The sequence below is a fragment of the Sapajus apella genome, unplaced genomic scaffold, assembly GCF_009761245.1.
Source record: "Sapajus apella isolate SASKATOON/1434 unplaced genomic scaffold, GSC_monkey_1.0 scaffold8, whole genome shotgun sequence".
Lineage (NCBI taxonomy): Eukaryota > Metazoa > Chordata > Mammalia > Primates > Cebidae > Sapajus > Sapajus apella.
The window spans coordinates 4390009-4406472 of NW_022436948.1; the positions used below are offsets into that span (position 1 = coordinate 4390009).

The 16464-nt window shown below is 48.0% G+C and overlaps 1 protein-coding gene across 3 annotated transcripts in view; it reads left to right on the top strand.

Moving 5' to 3' along the window:
* C2CD2 (C2 calcium dependent domain containing 2) overlaps positions 1-16464 on the top strand; it is a 62851-nt gene that overhangs the window by 18199 nt on the left and 28188 nt on the right. For all 3 annotated transcript variants that reach the window (XM_032276808.1, XM_032276809.1, XM_032276810.1), the window contains exons 3-5: positions 10318-10431; positions 13412-13516; positions 14126-14248. In XM_032276808.1, coding sequence (XP_032132699.1) covers positions 10318-10431; positions 13412-13516; positions 14126-14248 — 342 coding nt within the window. The remainder of the gene's footprint in view (positions 1-10317; positions 10432-13411; positions 13517-14125; positions 14249-16464) is intronic.

A 16464-nucleotide genomic window follows, 5' to 3' on the forward strand; every position in this document is an offset into this window, starting at 1 on the left:
TTAACCTTCATGTGTTAAGAAGATAAGACGCCAAGGCCTCTTTTTGTGAATATCGTTCTGTGAGTTCCACTTTAGAGCTGCCATGTCGGGCAGCAGGTTCACAGTGGTGTTCTTCTTCTTTGGTATCTAAGCCACACACCCCCATGGTCTCCAAATTTACACCGAATTCCATGTCAGCACCGCCTTGTGTTCCCTCAGCTGGGCATAATTCTTGAGAAGAAAAAAAAAAGAAAACGGTAACAGAACTTGAGGACCTGTGACAAATAAGAGATCTAAAAGAAATGTGAACTTATCATCCCAGGGCACTGCCCCTCCCTTTCAAAGCCCACGCTATGAGGTCAGGTTGCATCTTTCTCATCTTTCTAACTCAGCCTTGACAAGGGACATGTGGTTGGCATTTGAGCCAAGACAGGGACAAGGCCGCCGGAACCCAGCATGTCTGTTGCATAATGCCATCTCTGATCATCGGGATGAGGCTGAGGACTGGCTGGCCTGAACTCCCACCTCTTCTCCGACGACAAACGCTGGGCTTGTGTTCCATCTGGAGTCTCCTTGTGGGTACCTCTCACAGTGGAACTGGCTGCCCTGCCCACTGGGGGCCTTTGTCTTGGACTTTCTCATGCCACCCCTGAAGGTCCCCGTGTGTCCAAGTCATCACCTTCGCAAATATCCTGTTCATCTGCAAAACCCTCTCTGCATCGTCTACACAGAGTGCATAGTCTCTGTATCGTCTATACAGAGTGCAGCCTTCCAGAGCTGGGAGCGGCTTGAGTCATCCCGAAGGACTGACTATAGATAAGTGCAGATCCACGCCCGGCCCAGCCGTGGCTGAGGCGAGGAGCAGTCCCAGCTGTTGACTCACAACACTTTAGACACCAAATGTGTGGGGTTTTTTCTCACACCAACTATCAGTTCTTCAACTCTGCGGTGCCAACTGGGTATCCTACAATTCAACTCCATTCCGGGCGCAGTGGCTCACACCTGTAATCCCAGCACTTTGGGAAACCAGGGCGGGCCACCAGACTGCCCCCACTTCAGATACTAGTTGTAAGCTTGTGCCCTGTTCTTCTGATTGTCTGTAGATCAGAGATTTCCCCCAACCCACCTTCCTGGGGTTCACATACCTTACTAGAGTGGCTCACAGCACAGAACTCAGGAAAACAGTTTACTTGCTATTACTAGTTTATTATAAGGATATGACTCAGGACCGGCTGTGTCGAAGGTATGCTTTGGCAGGCGGAGGGGGAGGGCTGGGACTCCAGGAGCCTCATGTCCTGCCTGGGCGAGCCACCCTCCCGGCACCTAGCTGTGTTCAACGCCTTGGAAGCTCCCCCAACCGTGTCATTTCAGGGTTTTTATGGAGGCTTCATCACCTAGGCATGATTGATTACATCACCAGCCATAGCCGTCTCTACTAAAAATACAAAAATTAGCCGGGTGTGGTGGCACACGCCTTTAGTCCCAGCTACTTGGGAGGCTGAGGCAGGAGAATTGCTTGAACCTGGGAGGTGGAGGTTGCAGTGAGCCGAGATCGCACCACTGCACTCCAGCCTGGTGATAGAGTGAGGTCTTGTCTCAAAAAATAACAACAAAAGACACTCTTCTCAAAAGGCACTCTTATCTCTCGGGAGATTCCAAGGGTTTTAAGAGCTTTGTGTCAGGAACCAGGAAGAAAGGCCAAACATGCATGTGTCATGTGTCACAGGCAGCAAGCCCTGCAGGGCTGTGGTGTTTCCCTAAGGGAATTCTCCTGGTGCTTGCCTTGCGGGGCATCTGCTCAGACCAGGTGTGGAAGAAGCTCCTGCCCACAGCCCTGTGAGCAGGCTCCAGCCAGGGCTGGCTTGTAGGCAGCAAAGCGTGGCCTTGAAACCTTTCTCCAGGGGCTCTCTCTGCATTCTCTTCTAGTCCCGACGTGCACTGAGTGCATTTCTTTCTCCTAGACGTTAATTACATTCTTACACAAGAGCGACCGGTTTCTACCTACATTCTCTTTCCTCATGTCTTGGGAGAGGTTTGCTCCAGAATGCTTGACCCAGAAGAAGGAAATTTTTATGTCCGTATCTCAAGCCACCGGAGCCAGCCGGTCCCCTGCAGGGGCAGCCACCGCCCTTCCCTGGCACGTGGGGGTTCAGAAGCTTTTCATGCCCACTTCCCTGGAGGTCTGAGGTCCACACATCGGTGATAAGATTAGTGGGAATCAGGACTTAGGATTGTGCTGTGACAGTCGCTCCCCGAATAACAGTTGCATTTCTTTTTCTTTTCTTTTCTTTTTTTTTTTTTTTTTTTTTTTGAGACGAAGTTTCGCTCTTGTTACCCAGGCTGGAGTGCAATGGTGCGATCTCGGCTCACCACAACCTCCGCCTCCTGGGTTCAGGCAATTCTCCTGCCTCGGCCTCCTGAGTAGCTGGGATTACAGGCACGCGCCACCATGCCCAGCTAATTTTTGTATTTTTAGTAGAGACGGGGTTTCACCATGTTGACCAGGAAGGTCTCGATCTCTTGACCTTGTGATCCACCCGCCTCGGCCTCCCAAAGTGCTGGGATTATAGGTGTGAGCCACCGCGCCCGGCTAAGAGTTGCATTTCTTTTAGGAAATGCTGTAACCAGACACCCTTATTTTCCAAGAAAAGAGAAAGAGTTATTGTTTTTTATTATTGTTTTTCTCTTTTCTCCTCTTCCCCCTGTTCCCCACTTGTTTCTTAGCCCTTAGAATGTAATTACAGCCTTTTACCTCCCCTTCACCAGACACGGCCTACAGGGCCAGTTCATCTAACCCTGTGCTCAGGAGCTCCAGAGCGAGACCCTCACCCACCAGGAGGCTGCCTGGAGAGATGACAGTCAATTTACAATCTGAAGTGTACCCTGATGGAACTCTCCCCACTGGAAGAGTTTCGGCTGTTACAACCTAGTTCTGCCCCCTGAGGCACCAGTGGCCACCGGCTTGGACCACCCAGTAGATCAAGGCACCAAAGCAAATTATGTGAACCCTCACCTGCTCACGTCCCCCCTTTCATGACATTCATGCCAAGCCCCCTTTTGAAAGTGCCTGCTTTCTGCTTCAAAAGCAAAGTGGTACCCATAAGGCAGAAGTCTGTTCTTTCCCTTAGCTAAGCTTTGGAAAGAAATAATTTATAAGCTTTGGAAATAAATAAATAATAAATATTAAAATATTATAATAAAAAATTTTATTTCTATATAAATATATTTATGTAAGTATAAATAAATATATAAATGTATCAGACCTGCTCGTGTTGATTGGACTCTGCTAGCTGCCACAGCGAGGCTAGAGTGAACCTCATTTGGCCTCCAGAATCTAGCTCCAGCCACTGCACAAAATAAACCATGCTGTTAGTGTTATGTTTTGCATTTTTATTACTTTTTAAATTTTTTATAGAGGCAGAATCTCACTGTATTGCCCAGGCTGGTCTTGAACTCCTGGACTCAAGTGATCCTCTCACCTTGGCCTCCCAAAGTCCTGGGATTGCAGATGTGATAATTTCACTTTTATTATTTCACCAAAGCTCCTGCCCCACCACACCCTCACCGTAAAAAAGGCAACAAATATAGGGAAAGGAGAACCGGACAGCAGCGTCACGCTTTGCGTCTGTAGAACCACAGCTCCAGACAGAACTGGATGATCGTGTGGAATTTCCCCAGAACCTTATTCCACAGTCTCCGGAGGAAAACCCACAGCTCGCACTCGGTGTGTGTGGTGTGTCGTGTGCACATGCGTTCTACCTGATGCTGAAATATGCCCTGAGAGCTTCGGGGTCGGTAAACGGGGAGGTGGTCCCCTGCTCTGTCTGTAACTCAGGGGGCTGCTTGTTTTGTGAAGGCACCATGGTTTAAAATTGTCCACCTTCCTCTAGGAATGCAGTGGGGAAAAAAGGAAAACAGAATTAAAAAGATAAAATTGTCCACCTTTGTCACTCTAGCTAGCTGCAGACAGGAAGCTCAGCTTAGTTGCCTTGTTTTTTGTTTTTTGTTTTTTTTTTTTTCTTTGCATGACTTGACATTCCAGATATTTCATTTACCTGGAATTTATGCTAAAATGCTAACAGGTTGTGAAATTGTTTTGAATGAGGGTCTTTCCTAGGGAGGGTGGTGGCGGTTCCTCATCGGAGACCCCGCCCTCTGAGATCCAGGGCAGGTGCCGCCCCTGAACAGGACTCCCATGACGCCACCTGTTCGTGTGGATGTCGGCGTGTGGAATTCTGGGCCGAGTCAGCCTGGAGGCGACAGAGTGAGGCCGTGGTGGCACTGGGGTTGTGTTGCTTGGTCGGAATGTAGAGGCTGGTGTGGCTGAGTGGCCTGGCCCGTCAGGAAGCACTGGCTGCCAGCAAGGAGGAGACCCACCTCCCTTCTGTCCTTCATGTTAAAGGAACTGTCTTGTTTATGTCTTTTAGTAGAAACCTGATGAAACAAGCAGATCTTGAAGCCGTAGAATGCCAGTGTTACACTGTGCTGTGCAATATGACTGAAAGGCTGCCTTGTTTACTTTAAAGTATCTGACAGGAAAAGGGAGGGAGAGTGTTGCTGGGGGTGGGGTTGAAGTCAGGCTGCAGCAGGAGCCCCATGGGGTCGAGGCTCCCCCAGAAGATAAAACAGCAGCCCGGCCGGGCGCGGTGGCTCAAGCCTGTAATCCCAGCACTTTGGGAGGCCGAGGCAGGTGGATCACGAGGTCAAGAGATCGAGACCATCCTGGTCAACATGGTGAAACCCCGTCTCTACTAAAAATACAAAAATTAGCTGGGCATGGTGGCGCATGCCTGTAGTCCCAGCTACTCAGGAGGCTGAGGCAGGAGAATTGCCTGAGCCCAGGAGGCGGAGGTTGCGGTGAGCCGAGATCGCACCATTGCACTCCAGCCTGGGCAACAAGAGCGAAACTCCGTCTCACACAAAAAAAAAAAAACAGCAGCCCTTGGGGTTGGCCACGATCTTGTTTCCAACATTTTTCATCTCAGTCCCCTGTGAAAATTTCTCATAAAAATACATCCTCAAGCCAGGCATGGTGGCTCACGCCTGTAATCCCAGCACTTTGGGAGGCTGAGGTGGGTGGATCACCTGAAGTCAGCAGTTTGAGACCAACCTGGCCAATATGGTGAAACCCTGTCTTTACTAAAAATACAAAAATTAGCCAAGTGTGGTGGCAGGCACCCATAATCCCAGCTACTTGGGAGAGGCTGAGGCAGGAGAATGGCTTGAACCGGGGAGGCGGAGGTTGCAGTCAGCCGAGATCGCACACTGCACTTAGCTTAGTGGACAGAATGAAACTCCGTCTCAAAAGTAAATACATAAAAATACATCTTTAACTGTTTGTTTTGAATTAGTGGGCAAATAGCATTAAATGTTGTTGATGTTTGGATAACCTTTAGCTCTAATGGATTTTACTTTGTAAATTGAGTCCCAGTTCTGGAGTAGAAATAGTATTTTATATCCAATTCATGCTGTCTTGAAGAATACTTACAGAGGCGAGACTCCATTGCAGAGCGGGGAGAGACATCTGATTAGGAAATCCAAATGATTTGTGAAGGGTCTTTGCTTTGAATTGACTTTGGAGTTCTTTCCTCAGGGTGTTATGTAGCGTGATGAAAGTGAAAAATACTGTTACATAAACCTTTTGGATACATTTTCTCAGCATTGCTAGTTTCTTTGGAGACAAAAGTAATTACATGATTTCCAGCTCTCTGGAGTGTTCTAAGAAGGAGCCCAGGCAGCTGTAGAAGAAGCTTAATTGAAACGGGAAGTGAAAGGGCACATTGAGATCTGAAGACTCAGGGGCTCTCTTGTTGGTGAACAATAGCGACACTTGGAGTAGCTGTGCCTGGAATATTTGGCTCCAAGTCTAAACAGAGGAATAGTTTCCAGATAAGCGCTGTTTGCATAGATATGTGACTGCCTGAGGTCGAGGTGCTGAGGCTGGAGGGAGCACTGAGGAGGTGAATGAAGCCCTCCCGTTCTGCCCTGCCCATGCAGCCTGCTCTTCGGCCTTCAGGCGGCTTTCCCCTCCTGTGATGCTTCCATCTGCTGCTCGGGGCTCCCCCACCCAAACCCTCACCTGCCAACCACGGGTCCCCTCTTGCACCTTCCACGTGGAGACCCTGACTTACCGCACACAACCCATCCTCCAAAAAACACTGTCGCTTACACGGAGAGGAGAGTGTTTATTTGGAATGCGAAGTTCACCCTTCTGTTGCTTGATTTTGAAATGCTTTATGTAAACAGTCTTTGGTTGTTTTGGGGAAAAAGATCCCAAAAAAACAATGCAGGTGGGGGGACAGCTGGTAGTTGTCAAGAGAGCTCACTCCTGCAGATGCACACCTGGGCTCGGTGGGGTCTGCGCTGGGGCTGGGGGTTCTCACTCCTGTCCTCAGAGGGCTTCACTGTCCCTGCCGCCCGTGCTAGATATTGCTTCTATTTAACTTTGTGAAATCCTGTACGAATCGTTGCAGAGGCCCAGTCTGTCCATTCCATGTAACTGGGATTCCCCAAAGAGCTCACTTGGAAAGTTCAGAAGGGACTCTCATGACCCTGGCTGTTTGGGGTAGGGAGACTTGAGGGTAAAGATCAGGGTCTCTACCCACTCGTGGGTATTTAGTAGATGTTAACCTTTGGTATCTGGCACTGAGGAAGGCTAAGTGAGGAGGAGCTGTTTACCTGTGTCAGGTGGTCCTGGCTTCTGCTGTGATGTCAGGAGCCCCCCCGCCCCCAGCCGGTGGAGGCCTTGCCTCTGTTGGCGTGGCTGGGAGAATTTAATCCCCATTGTGGATCACACCTTAATACGCTAAAAGAAGATTACTTGTTTTTACAATCTCCTCTCCATTTTGTTCCCGTCCATTTGGCAAATGGGGCATTATTTGTGAGGGTGGCAGAGGCAGGGGCTGGTCCTAGAAGAGGATTTGGCCCTGGTGGTTGGCCCTCCAAGTGGAGCAGGAGCAGTGTTTTGTTTGGCCGTGTGAAAATGCCAGGCAGGTTCAGATCGTTTCTTTCTGCTGCGGTGCAGTGGCACAGTCACAGCTCAGCGCAGCCTCAAACTCCCTCTCACCCTACCCTTCTGAGTAACTGGGACTGCAGGTGCACACCACCATGCCTGACTAATTTTTGTATCTTTTTTTATTTTTATTTTTATTTTTTAGAGATGGGGTCTTGCTGTGTTGCCCAGGCTAGTCTTGAACCCCTGGACTGAAGCAGTCCTCCTGCCTCAGCCTCCCAAAGCGCTGGGATTACAGGCACGAGCCACCATGCTCGGCCAAGATTGTTGCTTTAAAGAATTTTTCTAGCCAAACTCTGAGGGGAGGCCAAGAAAGGCTTGGTCTGCACTCCAGGTTTATTCAGAGGGCAGGGAAGCCCCGGGGCTGAGGAAGGCACACCAGGGTGTCACCACGAAAAGACATTGCACATTCTGTCCGAGAGCAGAAAGCGGTTTAACCTACTTTAGTGATTCGGCTTGAGTCGTTACTCGTGAGCCTTGGAGTCCTGCGTTCTAGAAGTTTTAAAGTCCGTTGATCTATTTACTTATTTGCTTGCTTTTGAGCAAGTGTGGTTCTCTGTGTATCAGGGAATGGTGGCGGGAAGCTTTCTGCAGAACTGGATACAAAGGGAGATGAAATTCTTTATTGCTTGGGTTGCGGCACTAACGAGCTATCTGTTTTCTTGGTAGGGCTCTGATTAGCTTAGTATAGAAGGCTCTGAAGGAAGCACGTGGTGCTCAGAGCCAGTGCTGGTTTTTTAATTTTTTATTATGTTTTTTTTACTTTAAGCAGTAAAAGGCGTGGGCTATTGAGACAAAGGACAGGGACTTTTCTCAGTGTCATGTCATCGGTGTGTGTAACTCATCTGGCATCAAAATATGCTCCTCCGAAGAGGACTGTTTATAGATCATTTATTTTTAACATGAATACACGACATTTCTTATACAAACATTTTTTGTTCTGGCCCTTTGTGAACTCTGGAGATGGTGGAAATATGCAATTAACCATGTGAATCAGTCTTCTGAATGCAGTGCTGTCAGAACTGGTGGAAAGGAGACTCTCAGGACTTTCTGCCAATATTGAGAGAAGGAGGGACTTTGTGTTTCTAGCTCTGTGGCATTGAGGTATTTGGTGGTGGACGTTGGATGTTGACCCCTGCCGGGGCCTCAGGGCCCAGGTTCCACTTTTGTTCCAGAGTGGGACGGGCGAGCAGTGGGAAGAGCTGGGTCCAGGGTTTGGCCAGGGCCAGGAGCCAGCAGATGAGAAAGGAAAAGGGGAATGTCCTGGCCCTGAACTTGGGGGAAGAGCAGGCCCTGAGTAATTATTTTGATAATCTTTCCATGTGGTATTTTAGATGATGATAAATCCACCAGAGAATTAAAGAATTTTCTCTTCCTGTCCAGTGACTCCCTGCAGTGGGGTCAGTGGTTCTTTTGGGAATGAGGGGGTCAGTCTGACTTACCCTCAGTCTCCTGATAGCTTTGCTTTTTGGCCAAACACTGGTCACCTGCAGAACCCCCTTGTGCCTGCCTTATGTCCAGTCCGGCATGCCCCCGGCTGCCCCTGCCCTCCTCCCGGACGGTACACACCTGGCACCTGGCCTGGTAATTATCCCACACGTGTCCGCTTGGCCTGTGCCTCCGAGAGGGGAGCAGGGAGCTCTGCTGACCTCTCGTTCTAGATCAGATTCTGTAGAGGAATCTGTGGCAGAAACGACTGCTCTCTGTGTGCTATAGTAGTTGTGAAAATCACTCCTCTTAATATTGTGTGATTTATGTCAGGAAACCACAGTTTGGTTTATTCCTGATGTCGTTTTCTTTCTCTGACAGGTTCTTGAATGAGCTCATTTTATAATTTAGTATGGCTGCATAATTTTATAATTGTTCGATACTTTTTTTTTTTTTTTTTTGAGATGGAGTTTCGCTCTTGTTGACCAGGCTGGAACGCAATGGTGCGATCTGGGCTCACCGTAACCTCCACCTCCTGAGTTCAAGCAACTCTCCTGCCTCAGCCTCCAGAGTAGCTGGGATTACAGGCACGCACCACCCTGCCCAGCTAATTTTGTATTTTTAGTGGAGATGGGGTTTCTCCATGTTGGTCAGGCTGGTCTCAAACTCCCGACCTCAGGTGATCCGTCCACCCTGGCCTCCCATAGTGCTGGGATTACAGGCGTGAGCAACCACGCCCGGCCTGATACTTTGTTTTGTGAATCACTCCCACCTTTTTGAAAACCATGATACTATAGAAATTATTTAAGTGGAAGCAACCCCTTGTGTACTGGGTAATTTAAGAAAACTTTTTTTTACTTCTAACATCTATAACTTACTTTTTTTTTTAATATTCATTTTTAGCAAAAGAAGATGGCTAATGACTTTGACTCTATATGGATATGGAATCATTTGGGGAATTAAAAATCAGCTGTTGTGGAGAACTAGAACAAGATAATATTCAAAGAAAAAGACTTTGTTATATATGGAAAGTGCCTAATAACTAGATTTGGGCAAGACAGAGTTTAGCTCCTAAGAAATTCATCAGGAAGCAAAGATCTGAAATATTGTTTCTAGTTTTCAAACTACTACATTATAGAAAAGATGTCATCCTGAATATCTGAATATTTATCCAACTTTACAACTCTAAATTTGTATCCTCGCTAATGTATAAAGTCCAGATTATATTGATATAAAGATGCCTAGACCGGATGTGGTGGCTCACACCTATAATCCCAGCACTTTGGGAGGCTGAAGCAGGTGGATCACCTGAGGTCAGGAGTTTGAGAGCAGCCTGGCCAACATGGTGAAACCCCGTCTCTACTGAAAATACAAAAATTAGCTGGGTGTGGTGGAGCACACCTGTAATTCCAGCTACTTGGGAGGCTGAGGTGGAAGAATTGGTTGAACCAGGGAGGTGGAGGTTGCAGCGAACTGAGATTGCTCCATGACACTACTCCAGCCTGGATGACAGTGAGACTCTGTCTCAAAAAAAAAAAAAAAAAAAATTGCCTACGGCAGCTGAGTGCAGTGGCTCATGCCTGCAATCCCAGCACTTTGGACGGCCAAGGTGGGAAGATTGCTTGAGTTTGAAACCAGCCTGGGCAATATAGTAGACCCCATCTTTACAGAAAAAATACGAAAATTAGGTGGGTGTGGGGGCGTACTCAGGAGATTGACGTGGGAGGATCACCTGAGCTGGGGAAACAGAGGTTGCAGTGAGCTGAGTTCATGCCAATGCACTCCAGCCTAGGTGACAAAGCAAGACCCTGTCTCAAAAAAAAAAAAAAAAAAAAAGCCACGTACGAGCTGTCTTTTCTGTTGGATACAGTTTTCTCCCTTACCTGTGCCTCCTCCAGGTGGTGGTCTGTCACGTGGTGGGCCAGGCCATTCAGTTCTTGGTCAGTGAGAAGCCTGCCTCGGGTGCTGGATGCCGGCTCTATGACGTGCGGCTCTCCCCATTCCATTTACAGGTAAAGATGTGTAGAGTTTGCAATTTGTGAGAACCGTCAAAGTCACAGTTCTCAGAAATGTGAAGAGTGAGCATGGTGTGAGTTACAGGGCTGTCACGATTCATGTTTTTATTAATTCCCATTCATGTCATAACTTTCAGACTCTAAGCTTCCATATAGTATTTTATACATAGGAAATGATCACACGTATGTACTACACACATCCACTACACACATCCACCACACACACAAACACACATATTTTTATAATAAACCCAGAGGTTGCGTCTTTCAGGCATTTGAACGAGTCGGGGTGTTGTTGATGGATAGGATAAGGCAAGCAGCATCAGAGATGAGAAACGGGGCCAGTTCCAAACCCGGCGCTGGGCTGCAGCTTGGAAACACAGCTGAGCGGCTGGGGTGGGGCAGTCCTCTTTTCAGTTTTTGGCAAAGTCAGTTTTCAAAGAACTCCCTTATTATTTTTATAAGTTAAAAAATTAGTATTACCATTATTCCATGTTTTTATAATAGACATAATAATAAAGGTGCATATATAATTATACATATCTCTACAATTTTATAGAGAGAGGCTTACAGATCTATAATTATAGTAAAGCCAGTGACACTTCAGATGCCCAAATCATCATTGAGCTGTGCGGCCCTCACATCCTGCAGAATATTCACCGGAGTTCCTGTTTAGCTGGTATTTAAAAATTGCAGATGTCTGGGCCTGTTTCAAGGGTCACTGCTAGTCCCGTGCCCTGTTTCATCCCCGTGTCCTTGGACTTGGCTCTTAATTTGGGGGATGAGCTCAAGTCATGCCGAATTTCCAATCGCAAGGGAAGATGGCATCCCATGTGCTTTTCCTACAAAAGCATGGTTTTCAATAGCCAGCACTGACAAAATTTCCTGGCTACCTAAGTGGCTTTTTTCTGAAATCCACCCCCCAGTTCCTCAGCCCCACCCCAGCTGCACTCCCTCTGAGACAATGGAAGAGGTGAAGAGTTGGCACTGTGGGCCTGTGAGGTGTTCCTGCTCTCCTGCACCCCGCAGATGATTTGGACAGTGTGATTAGAAAATAGCCTTCAAAGTCTGGGTCGTATTTACCCAACCTTTGATGCACGTTCTGGAACTGAATGAGTCCAGACAGGCTCACAAACACAAATGAAGAAATGTCATTTCGGACATTGTGTTATTATAGCCACATGTTCCTGCCACTTTCAGCAACTGGCACAGAAGGAACACAGTTGCACCTTTGATCACTTAACAGTTAGAAACCGGTGTGTGGGCTGCCTCTCAGAGCAGGGGCAGCTGCCAGAGATGGGTCAATAATTGATGCTGGTGGCAGGAGGTGTGGCTACTTCCCTGATGTTCCTCTGACCAGAGATGCAGGAGTGGTCTCCATCGACTCAGCCATCTGTGTCAAAACCATTACAGTGCACTTTTCCCCTGGAATTACCTAACTTTTTCCTAGAATTACCAGGCAAGGAAGGCAGGGTGGAGATGGTTATGAAGTAGAAGTCATCGTTTTTCTCTACCCTGCTTCTCGCATGAGTTGAGAGTCCCCGTACCCAGATGATCAAAAGTCACTCTTCCCTTTTGTTTGGGAGTGGGAAGGGATGGAGATGCCCAAAGTTAAGATTTTCGCTTTGGACACAGCTTCTGGCCGGAGAATGAAGGGTGCAGTATTAGCTTTCTGTGGCTACGGATGCAAATGACCATGAGCAGCTTCAGGCAGCACAGACTGGGGAAGCCACCAGGAAGGAGGCTGGATGTCCAGCCAGGCCCACTTCAAGGTGCCGTCGGGCTGCCTGCCGTAGCGGCAGTCACGGGGCATCTGTTCATTGCTTTTGGGGTTGTTGGTTGAATTTCATTCCGTGGGATTATGGGACTGAGCTCCATTTTCTTGTTGGCCGTCAGCGGAGGGCCATTTCCGGCTCCTTGAGGCACCCGATTTTTCTGCTCAGGGTGCCCTCCTCCACCTCCACACCAGCAGGGAGGCATGCAGTCCTCATGCCACATACCCGGCCCCTCTGCTCCCCGACTCTTCAGGACTCAGTGTTTCCACTGGGCTCATCTGAAGGGCCCAGGGTCGTCTCCCCATCTTGAGGTCCTTCCCCTAATGCACCTGTCAAGTCTCCTGTGCCCGGTAAGGTCCCACAGTCACAAGTTCCAGGGATTAGGGTGTGGACCTCTTTGGGGGCCGCTGTTCTGCTTCCCAAATGGGCTGGATGGGTGGAACCATCCTTAGAGATTGGAGTCCACTTAGAGGCTGCTGTGGTGGCCCAGGCAAGAGACAGTAAAGACGCCGTTGCACTCCACATGGAATCTTCTGGGCTCCGTGAGTGCAGGAGCAGGGCAGCCCACGTCCAGGGTCAGAATGAGGCGCCCTGGGCCCTTCTCCCACTCCTCTCTCCTTTATGCCATGTGGGTACTCCCAGAAAGAGAAACCCAAAGCACAGCTAGCTATTCATGTTCAAAAGACTGTAGGGCTTTGATGACATCTGGTTGTCAGCCACCAGTGTGGAGGTCCCTCTTTGAGGGGTAGGCTGTGGCCAGGCAAGGGGCAGAAGGAGAATGGGTAAAGGGAGTTTTGGGTCCTGCTCTCCATTTTGAGAGCACATAATATGCCAAGTGGAAAGCTCAGCAGTTTTCTATGAAATAGAAAACTGAATAAGTGAATAAGTGAGCAGGTACACACATGCATGCACACACACTCATAGGCACACACACATGTACACACACGTGCACACACAGGCCACATGCTCACATGCACACTTGCACACATGCTCAAGTACACATGCACACGCACACATGCACAAACATGCACAAACGTGCACACACACATGCTCATATACATACATGCACGCATGGACACACACGTATGCTGACATGCACATTTGCATACACACATGCTCACATACACAGTCACATGCACACACACCTGCACATTAAGGCTTTGGTGGAAATAGTAGCCCTCTAATAACTTTTATTTTAACAGCTGGAGTTCCACCTGAAAGAGAAGAGAGAGGACCTCCAGATTAGCTGGTCCTTCATGAGTGTGCCCGAAATGGCCATTACTGTCCAGCCCAAAGCACTGGGGGAGGTCAGTCCGTAAGGTTTTACGATTCTTCCATTGGCGTGAGAGCACATGTGAGTTAGGACTGTCTGCAGTGGGGAACCGAGTGCATGCTGGTGTTGGTGGCCTCCTCCCCTATCCCCAGCCACCCCTTCTCAGGCTGGTGTGGGCCTCTTGGGATGTGGATGGGCCCTTTGGCTTGGCAGGGCCTGTGAGGGGGTGGATGGCTTTGATGGATCGAATGCAGGGCTGTACCTGGAGTCACTTGACCACTTAAAAAAATCCTGAAGCTTTCCCTGCCCCACCCCAGATGCGGATTTAATGGCTGGGGATTATTTTAGCACTCGTGCAGCCAAGGGTAATGACACTGTAGGTACCCCCTCGATGCTCCGCCACGTCTGATGATCAGTCCCCTCTCCCACGGTGAGGGCGCTGCACACATGACTTGGGCTGAGTCCGAAGGCTACTTCCAAGGGCAGTGCCTCATTCCTTTCTACAGTTTTTGCAAAGACAGAGCTAAAATCTGAAGGCGATTTCCTTCCTGCGTTGCTTGGTTTTAGTCCTCTGAAGGTGTGAGGTTGGGGGCAGGGAGCGAGCTTGCAAAGCCCATCTGTTGACTTTCTCCTCTTTCCCCAGGACCAGGTGGCCGAGATGCGCACGGTGTCGGACACTCTGAAGGACCTCTTGAAGCATTTGGTTGGTTCTGCCTCTCCATCAGTGCTTCTGATCACCAAGCCCATGAATGTACAGGAAGCTCAGGTAAACGCACCTGGGTGCTGCGGGTGCATCTGAACCCCATTAGGGGCCATGCCAGCCTCTCTTGGAGAATCTGTGTGCTTTTCCAGCGTTCCTCCACCTCCCATAGTAGAGCCAAGATGGCACACTTGCTTGCTGGGATAGTGATGGTGGGCATGAGATTTAGGTTTGGGGCATGGGGCTGCAAAGCTCCATGAAGTGAAAGGAAAACCTGACACTTCCCTGTCCATTCAGATCCCGAGACCTCATCCTTCCAGGACTAAGGTACCTGGGAAACCAGCCAGTGTTGAGAACATCGCCCTAGAAGGAAACAGAGCCCAGTGGGTGGGATAGACAGAGATGGAGCCAGCCTGCTGCCCTGCTCTTGCCTGCAGTAGCTGCTGCCTCTTGGAGGTCTGTGTCCTTTGGCAGTGGATGATAGAGGAGGCTAGTCTCGTCTGTGCGACCCCCTTTTCCATGTCGCTTGCCTCCCTCCTCATTCTAGAACCCTCCTGCACCATCTGATTAGGGTGCTACTCACGTTCCTGGTTAAATTCTCATCCAGAGCATTTGCCCTGGTCAACCTAATGGGCCTAAATAACACATCAACGATCCTTTGTTTAAAGTGAGTTCTCTCCGTCATATGCTGAACTTTTTTATCATGACTCTGTAAAACAGGCACTTATAGGCCCTGAAGTTTAAAAAATATATTTTTGGGCTGGGCACAGTGGCTCATGCCTGTAATCCCAGCACTTTAGGAGGCCGAGGCTGGTGGATCACAGGTCAGGAGATTGAGACCATCTTGGCCAATATGGTGAAACCCCATCTCTAATAAAGTACAAAAATTAGCTGGGCGTGGTGGCACATGCCTGTAATCCCAGCTACTTGGGAGGCTGAGGCAGGAGAATCGCTTGAACCCAGGAGGTGGAGGTTGCAATGAGCCGAGGTCATGCCATTGCACTCCAGCCTGGTGACAGTGCAAAACTCCATCTCAACACACACACACACAGAGTCTGTCTTTATTATCTAGCTCTTAGTGAAGTCAGTTTGAAAATATAAACTCTTGTGTGATGCCGGTCCTTGATCTGCCGTTCTTATTAGGGCAAACATCACCAGCTGTCAGTAGGTAGAGTCTAAAGACTTTGATTCATTGAACAGATATCAGTTGATGGCAGTGTTTGGTGCTAAGCCCTGGCCCTGGGAGTCACAGGAGTATAAGGAAGCATCATCACCCTCCCAAAGCCTGCGCCATGCAGAAGGGGCGCTGGGCCAACAGAGCAGAGCAGGAGGGGGTGTGGATGTCTTGGGGGGGCTTCCCAGGGGCCTGAGGTCCGGGGGCACTCAGCCTCTCCAGATGGAGGGGACCAGGCCATGAGATGAGAGCACAGTCCCAGCACTGACCCTCTCAGTAATTCTGTCACAGTAGCTTATCTCACATCAGAAGTGACTGTTCTGAATATGACAATAAACCTTTAATATCAGAATGAATGCAACTTCATAAAATAGTCATATATTTTTGGAATCCATGAATTTAAAAAATCATAGGACCCAGACAATCATAACTTCAATCATGCTTTTATATAAATTTATAGTTTATTTATCAAAATAGGATATTATATATATATAATTATATAAAATATATAAAATTATATTTATATATAATATATAAAATATATATGTATAATATATATAATATTATATATAAATATATATAATATTATATATATATAAATATATATATATAAAATACTGGTCAGGACTTTTTAGAGAAACTGAACCAATGGGAGAGTGTGTGTGTGTGTATGTGTGTGTACTCAGCTCACATAATTTTGAAGGCTGTGTGTGAATGTGTGTGTGTGTAATCAGCTCACATTTTAAAGGCTGTGTGTGTGTAATCAGCTCACTAATTTTAAAGGCTTTGTGTGTGTATGTGTGTGTGTGTGTGTAATCTTACATAATTTTGAAGGCTGTGTGTGTGTATGTATGTGTGTGTGTGTGTGTGTAATTAGCTTACATTTTAAAGGCTGTGTGTGTGTATTTGTGTGTGTGTGTGTGTAATCAGCTCACATAATTTTAAAGGCTGTGTGTGTGTATCTGTGTGTGTGTACTCAGCTCACATAATTTTGAAGGCTGTGTGTGTGTGTGTGTGTGTACTCAGCTCACATAATGTTGAAGGCTGTGTGTGTGTGTGTGTGTGTGTGTACACTCAGCTCACATGATTTTGAAGGCTGTGTGTGTGT